This window comes from Anastrepha ludens, chromosome 5, assembly GCF_028408465.1.
Source record: "Anastrepha ludens isolate Willacy chromosome 5, idAnaLude1.1, whole genome shotgun sequence".
Lineage (NCBI taxonomy): Eukaryota > Metazoa > Arthropoda > Insecta > Diptera > Tephritidae > Anastrepha > Anastrepha ludens.
Genome location: NC_071501.1, coordinates 74,916,074 through 74,928,542, shown reverse-complemented (window position 1 = coordinate 74,928,542; position 12,469 = coordinate 74,916,074). Strand labels below are relative to the sequence as shown.

The 12,469-nt window shown below is 38.2% G+C and overlaps 1 protein-coding gene across 1 annotated transcript in view; it reads right to left on the bottom strand.

Moving 5' to 3' along the window:
• LOC128863871 (trichohyalin) overlaps positions 1-9,603 on the bottom strand; it is a 79,933-nt gene extending 70,330 nt beyond the window's left edge. The window contains exons 1-2 of the mRNA XM_054103250.1: positions 9,227-9,603; positions 8,897-8,982 (exon numbers count right to left, since the gene is read on the bottom strand). Of these exons, the coding sequence (XP_053959225.1) occupies positions 8,897-8,982; positions 9,227-9,280 (140 nt within the window). The 5' untranslated portion in view covers positions 9,281-9,603. The remainder of the gene's footprint in view (positions 1-8,896; positions 8,983-9,226) is intronic.
• Positions 9,604-12,469: the final 2,866 nt, after the last annotated feature.

The following is a 12,469-nucleotide window of genomic DNA, read 5'->3' as shown; positions in this document are numbered from 1 at the left end:
TTTCTTTTTGAACTGAAAAAGACGTGGTTTTTTTTGGATTTGGTGCATTGGAAGCTCTCATTCACTCGCCTGACGTCTGAATTGCGTGTCGCACTTATAAACCCACGTCTCGTCTTCGGTAATGATGCGTTTGATGAATGTTGGGTCGGATTCAGACTTAGAAATCAAGATTTTGGAATTCAGGTCCTTTGGGACTAATTTTGCAGCAATTTTGGGTTTGCATTGTACCCAAATCATTAATTACAATGTCCTCAAGGGATTTATAAACAATGTTCAAGTCCTCTGCCAGCTCTTCAGATCTCTAATACTTAATTTGGGGTTATTGATCAAATTTTCTTTCACTTTATTGATGTTTTCATCATTTTACGCTGTCGAAGGTCTGCGACTACGTTCGTCATCCTCGATGGTCTTACCATATCTTCTGAAGCGTTAATGCCACTCGTAAACGGTTATTTTCTTTAGTGTTTTATTAGCGAAAAAGCTTCACAACATTTCTAATGTTTTTGCACCATTAAATCCATTTTTAACGCAAAATTTAATACAAACTCGTGCAGAGGTAGATTTATTCAAGGGGATGTAGCTCTTACAAATGGTAAGCATTCACGATACAATTTTGATAGGAATGTTATGCATAGATGTGGCAACCTAAAAACCAAATTCAAATCAGTTGACTTAGAACGTCACCAAACGGTTGTTCCGGGAACTTTTTAATCAAGGTGGTATAGTGCATTTATAATTCCGATTGAAAAACAATGCCGATTTTTTCTAAATGGAGAGTGATGTACTCTAAGCTATATACGCCGCTAGGGCAATTATGATTCAAACCCGTAAACTTAGTTGTGCATTTAGTATGCCTTGGTCAAAGTCCAAACGGCTAATGAAATTTCTGTTTAATAAAATTAAAATAAAAAAAATACAAAATTTAAAAATGCTAAGATGGCCGTAAGTGGCTTCTGCAGAACTTCGAAAGATCCAAACTAGTGACCAGAAGAATTAAAGGACTTGACAGTTCAGTCCCTAAACGCAGTTATGAAATACCAGGTTAATAAAGTTTAACTTTACCTACCAAGTACCATCCAAGTAAAATAGTTTCTCGCCTAATCTGATTTAATTTACAAAAAATTATCGCGCCGCATTCAATATAGCTGAAATTTCCAGAAATTTCTTGTTTGCCAGAATCAGTGAACGTTAATGAAATTTTTTCAAGGTTTGTGAGCTTTCAGTATATTTCCCAATAAAGTTATATTCCATTACATGAACCGTGTTATTTGACCCATGGATTCAACATACCAAACAATAAATTAATAAGTGGCAAGTTGAAGATTTGTTGTTTACTGTTTATTGATTGTTTACCTGAGAATTGACTACGAAAACCTGAAAAGGGCAGATTTTAGCAAAAAATACTTTAGGATGGGCCATCGGGTGATTTCTGCTAAAATCACATACTATTATGACAGTGGTATCTGTCAAAATATCCGATATCAGATGTGAGCAATGATCAAAATTTCGCTTGTCAAATGTTTCGTTCACAAAAAATTTAAAACTTACTTCCAAAGTGAATGTCTTTGTTTAAAGGTGCGTTTGTTGAAAAGAAACTACGAAAGAAGCTCATTTTCATCTTGAATGAAATTTGAAAGGTGAGCCAAGAAGCACCGAGAGATTGGTAACTCCTAAAATACTTAGGCTAAAAGGTCCCTTTTTTTCAAAGCTGTGAAAAGTGAATAGGTGGATAGTCAAGGAGGAAAGGAGAGGAGTAACAGAAAGAAAGAGATGGGATAGAATAGAGACAGAGACAGAGATAGTTAGTCCTGTAAGAATTTTCAAGATTCTTTAGCAAATCTGAAAATATCCTCCAGTATGTGAGAACGAATGTTACTCATTCTCAAGATTTCGGAATACAAAATTCATAGCCTTGCTCTAGGAAACGCAGGACATTCACAGAGAAAATATTCATATCTGCCTTCTCTAAGCAAGTCAGGCAAATCGGGTTCTCAATTATTTCAATGGTGGCCAAATGCTGACGCCATGGGTTGTGTCTTTTAATAATACCGACTATCATCCGTATGCCTTTCCTTCCAGGTTTTAGAAGGAAGTTCGACAGTTTTCTGTTCGGGCTTGTCACACAACACTTTGCAGTTCTGCAGCGTTCTAGACTGGACTACCGCTCTTTATGTAAGTTGCGAACAGGATTCCTGATCCAATTCATAATACCTGTAGAACTGATTCCGATTATTGGCCCTCGTCCCTGTCGGTTAACCGACCGCAGTTGGCCAATTTCATATCCTTCATTTTCGTATTAGCTGCTATTTTAGCAAACCAGCACGTGATAATCAAGTAGCCAATGCACTCTCAATTAGTGACAGTTTGATATCGATTTTGGGCTGGTAGCATTAAGGGCCTTTTTTGTTTTTAAATGCTGAAAGGTCATTTGGGTTGCGAAGCTATAAATTATTTATTTTAGTGCGCCAAAAACTTGCATGGCCTTTAGTTATATCATGAAGGTGCACCTTGTCACACAGCTCAAACAAAAAAACTGCCTTTGGACACTATGCTCGGTATTAGTTTTGTCAGCCGTCTTCGTGATGGCTATGGGCCACCTTGAGGCTGCGTATAACATCAGCATGGCCGATATTCGAAAATCTTTTTATAGCTCAGCTTATAGCTTTTGAACAGCTTAATCGTAGAAGTTTCTGCGAACTAAGGGTCAGGAGACTTCACTTCTTGAGTTGATTTGATCTTGTAAGAGGAGCTAATACTTTACAACATAATATATTTATCTCAACCTAGAAATAAACTCTAATGGAACTTGCTGGTTCTGTAGGGAGGAAAATGAAACTGCCAAACATGTGCTGGCATCATGCCCAGTACCGAGGCATACGCGGCATAAACACTAGGGCAAACATATTTTACCAGAGGACGAAATAAAACTCATTAAAATAGGACTCATACTAAAATTTATTGAGGTAGTTGAGGAAGTTGGGCTCAGCAAAATACTCTAAATTCATGAAGGCGGCACAATAGATCTTCAGGTCGCTGTACTAAATTCACTCATAATAATAATAATAATCTTATAATTTTGCAACGGAGTGTACATGAGAAGAAATCGTACAGGGGTACAGGGTTGAGATGCCCTTGACATTTTTAATGCTTGAATAGAAGATTATTTAGACCCTATTTAAAAGCACCAGAATTACATTCAAAACAAAAATCGTGCTAAATATGTAAGAAATTACAAAGCAATTTAAAAATTCGTGTACTTATTCTCCATTTTTTATTGCTGACCGAATTCTTTCCATCAGTTTTCAGCCAAATCAGAATCGAATTTAAAATAGTCAATCAAAATTTTAAATAAACAGTGGCGCACAGTAGTCGCAATTTGCGAATTCGGAGCTGCGAGCAGAGAGCGTGGCGTGACTGCACGTGACTTTTAGCTAAATTAACACCCTCACAGAAAAAAAAACAGAGCGCCGCCAACAACAACGAGACACACTTCAAGAGCTCGTAAACAGTTGAAAGCGAAAGGAAAAACTTTTGAATGCCTTTGTTGGCGCCTAAGGTGAAAGTGTACGAAATGCTGTAAATTGTTTGCACGCTCTTTGTTTTATTTTTATTGCCTTTTGTGTGTTCGGTTTTTTGTTTTTGCTCTTTTTTTTTACGAATCTTGAGTGCCGCTGCCGCTAAGTGTATGTACCGACGCGAACCTTGCAACACGTTGTTGCAGTATAGCTGAGTAGTATTTAAGTAGACATTTCAGCTGATAGTGGCTTGTGGCATGCGGCAGGCGTCTGGGTGGGGTACGAGTAGTGTGCTATGGCGTGCCGCGGGGCGTGCTAGCTGCTGGATGTGTGTAGGTATGTAAATACTTGCACTTTTATGTGTCGATTCAAAAGTGTGGCAAACAGAATATGGCAGCCGAAATGCCAGCACGTACCAATTGCACCAGTGGGCGTTGTCGGTCACAAGGGGAATACCAGTAACGCTAAACAACCAAACCAAAACAAAAAAAAAAAACGTTAAATGTAGCGACAACTAAAACTGCAAATTGATTTCGGTGGATTTCGGCGCACTTTGCATGCAAGTAGCAAGGAAAAAAGTCGTAAAGTTTATTTGAAAACTTTACATTAAACTTTGATTCGATTTAAAGTTACAGCTTGTAAGCCGTGCTTGCGTGCTTTGATTGGCGTTTAATTATAAGTATAATCTCTGCTGTAATAAAACTGTAGCAAAAAACAACAGTGGGTGATATAGGGAGTAGTGCAGAAGTATGTAATGAGACCATTTTTAAAAAGTGATTCTTCTTTTTCTTATTCTTGATTGGCGCGTTAACCGCTTAAGCGATTTTGGTCGAATTTAACAAAACGCGCCAATCGTTTCTTTCTCGTGCTAACCGCCGTCAGTTGGACACATCAAGTTAAACCAAGTACTTCTCCACCTAATATTTCCAATGCAAAGTAGGCCTTGGTCTTTCTCTGCTACTATCAGCTGCTACCGCAACGATTAGCAGAGTCACTGGATTTTTATTCGCTGCATTATGTCTATGTCGCCATGAAGCTCATACAGCTTATTGCGCCTAGGACAAACGCCATCGCCAGCGTGCAAAGGCGCAAAAATCTTCGCAAAATCTTTCTCTTAAACACACCAAGGGACGCCTCATCAGATTCCATCGTCTTCCAAGTTTCTGTGCCAAATGAGATACCTATAAAGCGTTAGTTTTGTTCGTGGAGAGGAACTTTTATACTTAATTCCCTTAGTCCAAACTAGCACTTGTTGGCAAGAGAGATTCAATATTGAATTTCAAAGGTGACATTATTATTGGTGTTAATGTAGATTCCTGAATAAACGAAGTCTGGTACTACTTCAAAATCAAAATTATTACCTAATTTATTGCCTATTCCACAAAAAGGTTGCGACGAATTCGACGGCCTTTTCACTGGTAGGGAGATAAATTTTCTAGTCAGGTCATGAGCTACTGTTTTCTGAAAATATTGCACTACATGTCGCGCTGGAATCGAAATAATTTTAACAATTCTATTTATTGTACGATTTTCTGTTATTCCATTCAATTTATTGGGGGCTGAAAACAAATAGCTTTCCAAGAAATTTGCTCAGAAAACGGCGATTGGCACAAGATACGAAAAATTGTCTAAACGGCACCGTTTTACCCGAAGCTTAGAGCATAGTTATATACGATATACCCAAAACTTCAAGCATTTTCAAAGAATTGTCATACAAATTTTAAAATTTTTAGCCAGGATTTTTAGGAAACTTTTGGGCATGCAATTTAAGAGTCCGTTCAATTTTAGTATAATAAAATTTTAGTTTGAAATCGCTAAAAATCGCGTTGATTTTTTGAGAATTTTCTTCCATGTGACGCACATGCCTGGAAGACGATTAAAAAAAGAAAAATAAATAATTGGCTCATACACTTCTGTTAAGGATTTGCCGAGCTCTTCCTTCTATTTGTTTATCCACAAATAGATGAATTTACAGTTTAAGCCGACTACGAACGACAAATGGTTTTTTATGGAATGTTTTTTCTTGGCATAAATACATTCGGAGGTTTGCCACTGCCTGTCGAGGGGCGATCCCTATTAGAAGAAAACGGAGATTCGAACCTACCAATTTTGCGCCACCTTCTATGAACACCAAGAAATAATCACACAGTGCATCCTCAGATTAAATGAGAATTCAGAAATTTGTTTACTAGTGTAATATCCCATCAGTTATGCGCAGTTGTTACAGACTCGAAGCTGAAAGGGACCACATATATGTATATGCACATATCTGCAGTCGGAAAGGTTCTAGTCGATCTTGTGGAAACAGCTTACTTAGCCAAAATTTGCAGATGTTTTGCAATATTTTCGCCATCACACAAAGATAGTCAAAACTAAAGATAACAAAAGGCAGTTATTTTCTTTTTCTTGAAGGAGGTTTAAACAAAAATGTTAAGGCGCCGTCACACCCATGGTATGTTGGACACGCTCCTACTAACACTAAAGGGTTTTCGAATAAGAGGTGTTATTTTGATGTTCAAAGAATGGTTCGTTGCTTGTGTGGCACGTAGCGCCGTCTTGTTGAAAATAAACCTTGTCCAGATCAATACTATCCTATTTCGGCCATAAAAAATCGTTAATCATAAATCGATAGCGCAATCCATTTACCGTAACTGTTGCTCCAGCTTCATTTTCGAAAAAGTAAGGTCCAATGACTCCGCCGGACCATAAATTGTCACACGTTGAGGATAGAGAGGCTTTCCAACAATAACTCTTGGATCTTCTGAGCCCCAGATCCGACAAGTTTGCTTGTTGACGAAGTCACCGAGGTGGAAATGGGCGTCATCACCCAAGATGATTTTTCGATTGAATTCCGGAGCATTTTCATGCTTTTCTACGACCCAATCAGCAAAGACACGACGTTGTTGTTGATCAGCCGGCTTGAGTTCTTGTGTTACCTGGACTTTATAAGCCTTAAGACCCAAATCTTTATGCAAAATACGCCTAATTCCAAAGAACGACGAGGAATGGACAAACTTGGGTTTTCTTAAGCCCTTTCGGCTACAACAGCAATATTTTCGGCTGTTCTTGAGCGACGTGCACGGGTTTTATTCTTCACATGACTAACTTGTCCCAACAGCTCCAATTTTTCCCCCAATTTCTATATTGCGGTCCGACAAGGTGCTTCACGATGACCCAAAACTGTTTGAGTTTAAGAACCGTCTCTCCCAAATTTTCACCATGAATTTCAATAATTTCCATTTTTATTAATTGCGTAGTTTCTACTTGTGAAATATCAAAAAGTGACAGCTTCAAAAGTGACATCAGCCGAAATAGCGGGCTGTTCAAAATAACACCTGTTATTGGAAAACCCTTATAAAAATCCTCCGACTTCGGATAAATTCTATCGTGAGACCACAAAAGTATAACATCTTGCTAGAGCCGCGTTTATGTCCGAAGACACAACATGTATCTGAGTCCAGGTTCCTCTCCTGCTGGCTTATGAAGGCTATGTACCGTCGATAGCCCCAATTACTTACATTGAGTTATAGGTGGTTATGAAGTAAAACAGCTATCGGAAAATTTTATTATATATATTGCTATATTAACCCACTAACGTCTTGTCTTCTGTGCGATGTTGTAGTGAGTGTTTCGCTTAAAAGTCTGTGTTTATCGTCGGTTCGTCATAAATCGTCCACCTTCACTGTTGATGCTGCTGTTGTAACCGTTGCTGTATCGCCTTGCGTTCCCAAACAATATGACGGATTCGCGCCAATATTTTAGCTGCGTACGTTTGGGCTGTCTCCCACTTACTGCTGGTTGCGCACATATCTCGTATCCCCTTGGTTGATGACCCAGGAGAATAGCTCGTTCCCCTCTGAAGCGGTCGTAATGAAAAATCACTGCGCTTTCGTCAATATTCGAGCAGTTTGGACAGCAAGGGCTGTCTGTCAGCTTAAAACGGTGCAAGTATTTCCGAAAACGGCCATCTCCGCTGAGTAACTGCGAAAGGTAAAAGTCGGTGTCTCTATGTTTTCTTCCCAACTACTCATCAACAATAGGTATGAGTTTGCAGATTCAATGCTCGTTTTGTGACTGATACCACCGCTGCTGCCAAATCGCAGCTATTGAACATTTTAGATACACAAATTTATCAGCAAAAATCAGACAATATTTTGGAAATTCTTAGTATGCAATGCACAGCAACTTTATTAAATCAGACCTACCACCTGTACTTGATTGTTTTAGAGGTGCATGCAATTTATTAGTGTATATTTTGTGTAATCAATCCGTCACCAAATTAGTGACCCATAATGACTGCGGCAACGAACTAAGACCGACGACCGTCACCCGTAGCCTGCCGTCACCCAACCGCCAGCCAAGTGTGGTTATTGTTTGGCCGGCAGCTGCTTTGATTATGATGCAATTTTCAACAGATTTTACATCATTCTGCAGAGAAAACTTGAATGGCACATGTTCGCATTTTTTGTGGCAGCGACTACGGTACAAAACACCCAATCAGTTAGCCAGGCAGCCTTGGGTGGGGCGCATGCTAAATATAACGCGACTATGAGTAGATTACAAGTCGACATTGTTGGGTAAAGCGAAAAGCTGTGACGGTAGGAAAGGTGCATAGAATTTACCAAATTTATGTTACAAATTTGCTTCACAGCCGATAAAGAAAATTCCTTTTTATTTTTTAATTTTGTTTTTTTTTTTTGGTTTTTTTCTTTAAACAGCACAGCGAAGTTCCAGTTACAAGCGTGGAGTAAATTTATTGTTATGTTTAAAATTATTTTATGGAATTTATGCCACCCCGAATGTGGGCGAACCACTTGGCTGGCAAAGAACTGGTTTATTGATAAATGCGGAAAGATATCAATGTAGTAGTAAATATAGTATATGCATATGTATAATGTTGCCATGTTTTTGTTTGTAATGTAGTCAGAATAATGGATGTGATAGGGCAAAACTAAATCTGCTACAATGTTGCTCACGTACGATACGAACTGTAGCTGTGCCTTTTTGTTGAGGCAAATTTTCATATCATAAAATATTGTTTGCACTTTATCACAAAATTTTACCAAATACATGCCTTTAAATGTACATACATATACGGAACCAGGATATAATTTATGTTTGGCTCCACTCCATAACTCTGTCGCACAAGAAAACCATTTCGGTTTTTCTGCTAGCCAATTTAGCTAACGCACGCCAGTCAATGACACCGCATGAAACCAATCACCACATCCGGCCATTAATGGCCCATAAGAAGTTCACTCACGCATTAACCAAACAATAAACTTCCTATGGTATAATGTGCACAGTCATACCGACACACATGACAAACATGAAACCAGGTTAAAGCGGAAAAAATTTGAATATGAAACGTAAATACTCACGCAACTACGACATCGGGATCCTCCCACCAGTTGTTGCTTGAAGGCTCCAAGAGCAGGCTCACATTGCGCCATCCTTTGGGACGTGGCTGAAAAGGAGACGTACGGTGATAGGTACAGAAACTTATTAACTTGGCCTTTTTTTTTGTGGCATTTTTTGTGTTGTGTCTGTTGAAAGGATAATTTCACTAAAACTGTCTAAAGGAATAATTCAATTCAAAAAGCCTGCTTCTATACTGATTTATTAAACGAAAAATGTCTTATCCTTTGTAGTTCAGATTTTGTTAGTGTATGTAGATGTATGCATGTGCATATGAGTGTGTAGATATGCACCCGTAATTTCTTTTTTGCTTTTGTTGGGGTTTCACTGAACACTAGACGCGCCATTCTCGCCTTCTGATTCGCGTTTAGCTAAGAACGCATATAATAGTAACAAATACAATTGCAACTACTCCATACGGATTTTCACGCCACTAATGCAGACATTAAATGTATGAAATGAACGAACGGAAGCACTTTTTTGTATCGCCGCCGTAAAACACAAATCGTTGAATTTGTCGTTGTTTTGAGTGGAACGAATTTATAAAAAAAAGTAGTAAAAAAATACAAAAATTGCTTTTCTCCCAGTAAAATGTGCTATATCAACAGATGTGACTTGCGACTTTTGTTTTCGAAATAATGACATAATTTTGAAGTGTAAAAATCGGAAATGCTGCCAAAATTGAAATTTTAATACAGTGTGTTGAGAAAGCAAAAAAGTTGTAACTGGATATATGTATGTACGTATGTATATGAAATAATTATCTCTACTTATACATATATTATATATATATATATATTGGCGCTTTCACCCTTTTGGGTGTTTGGTCGAGCTCCTCCTGCTATTTCTGACGAGCGTCTTAATATTTTTCCCAAAATAAAGGGACCTACAGTTTCAAGCCGACTACGGATGGCAGATAGTTTTCTATGAGGAGCCTTTTCATGACAGAAATACACTCGGAGGCTTGCCATTGCCTGCCGTGGGGCGACCGCTGTTAGAAAAAACTTTTTAATAGTTTGTTAGTAGTCCGAATGGTAGTTACGCACCAATATATAAATATATAAAAAACTATGAAATCGCTTCGAAAGAGGATCGTTGGAAAGCCTGTGGATCGTGTATGAATCTATAGGCGAATCAATAGGGATCGCATCAATGCCGCTAACGTATTATATCTACCTTAACTTGTTCAAGTCCCGGCTTACGTCTAAAGCTACAAAGCTAACTATGTACAAGTCCTTATCCGATTAATCTTAACGTATGTATGTGAGGTATGGCTTCTTAAAATTGCTCTCTACGAACTGATTACTAGCATAGAAAGAAAAATTTTACGAAAGAAATTCGGTATAACTCGGAACTTAACGATCTCACTCAGAACGAGACAGCTGCGCGTTTTGTTAAAGCGCAGCGCATAAGATGACTAGGTCATGTTATCCGTACGAGTATTCCTGCTGACTGTACCGTGAAGAAAGCCATGACAGGAAAGCTAATGGGCGTAAAGGCCAAAAGCAGACCAAGGATCCGTTGGATAGACGCAGTGGAATACGATCTCAAGGATTTTCCTACCTATAATTTTGCGCCCTGCGTTGTAATGCTGTGAAAAAAGAAGACGATCCATGTATGAGAAAGCCAATTTGTATCGCCGAAACGGATTATATTATACAAGGTGAAGCCCAAAATAAACAAGACTGAGCTAAAATAGAAACGGCATGAGCTTTGATCTGATAACTTCGAGTTCATTTATTCAAAATAGTCCCCTCTGGTTTCGATACACTGTGTTGCGTGAAATAGTGTTTCAGGTCATTGACCGGAAAATCCTTTAAGATGTCGGTATAAGCCTTTTGAATGACCTCTACGTACGCAAAACGTTTTCCTTTCATGGCCAAATGCAATTTTCCGAATAGGTAGAAGTCCCAGGGAGCCATATCAGGCGAATACGGTAAGTGATTGATGATTAAAATGCGATTATAGTAAAAAACTCAGTCATAAGAGTGGATCGGTGAGATTGTGCATTCTCATGCAATAAGCGTCAGCCTCCTCCTTCGAGGTATTAAGAACGATTTCGACGAATGCGATGCAATAAACGCTTCAAAACGCCAAGATAGAAAATTGCTTTGACGGTTTGGCTGGTTGGTACGAACTCCTTGTGGACGATTACCTTGAAATCGTTAAAACAAATAAGCATCGACTTGATTTTTGACTTCTCCAAATGCAATGTTTTGGTGGCGGCTCGTCTAAGGCCTTCCATTCGGCAGTTTAGTTCCAGGATCATGTGAGAAACACCACGTTTCTGCACTAGTTACAATATTGTAAAGGAAGTTCTCGTATTTTCTCGCCTCTTTAATGAGGACTTTCGAATGTTGAATTCTGAGCAATTTTTGGTCCTCAGTTAACTTGGGTGGAATGAAACGTGCACAGACCTTTCGTGAACCCAAATGATCAGTTAAAATGCGATAAATCGATGTTTTCGAGATGGACAATCATCGCCATAAACTTTTTTCATCAATTCAAATGTTTCGGTAAGCGTTTTACCGATTTTAAAACAAAATTTGATATTAGCTCTTTGTTCGAAACTCATTTTTGTACCGATGACACGAACATACTGATACTCTGATGCAATAACTTCTCTTCCACTGAACCGAATATCGCCAGGCTTCCGTTGGAAGTCAACGCACTAACTCAGTAAAAAGATGGCGCCATCAAAAACCTTTTTATCTTGTTTATTTTGGACTTCACCTTGTACTATACGAACAAAAATTTTTATGTACCAAGTATGATGAAGATATGTAGAATATGCAAATGAAGCATTCAAAGTACGAAGGTTTATGAAGATAAGAAGTGTGGGAAACTGAGTTGTTACGTCTTATGGTGCTAGAACTTACTATTCTTTATAGGCGTGGCTTTTAAGTTATCCTATCAATCACTATTAAGTAATATGCACTTATGCGCACATATAATTATAACTGAATATTTACAAAGAATAATTACTTAAGTGCACCGATTTATTTATAACACGATTACTTATTAGCATAACCCGTTGGACGCAGTAATTAAATTAAATCAAACCATGAGAAATTTATTTAATGAAATCGCTTCGAGACATGAGGATAGGGAACTAAATTTTTAAATTGAATACTTGGGGTAAATGCGGATGAAATGGGTGACGATAGTGAAAGTCTTTCAGGGGATTTTTTTTTGGCATTTTTCAACAATAAATCGTCAAAATATCTTTATTTGAAGCGTTCAAATATGGGAATAAATGATTATCTTTAAATACTCGCAGGCCTAAGTTGGCATGCTTTTTAAACTGTGCATTGTTTTTCGGGAAAAAGGAGAAAATGCGTAGTGTATGCTCACATTAGACACCATTAACTTCCCTGACTTCATATTTTATGTTAGATATTAAAATATATACTGTGGCAGCACCGCTGCTCAATTAATTTATGACATGTGGCAGCACCGCTGCTCAATCAATTTTATGTCAGTTCGTCAAATAATGTCAACCTTAAAATTCAATGAAAATTTATTCTCTTTTCAAC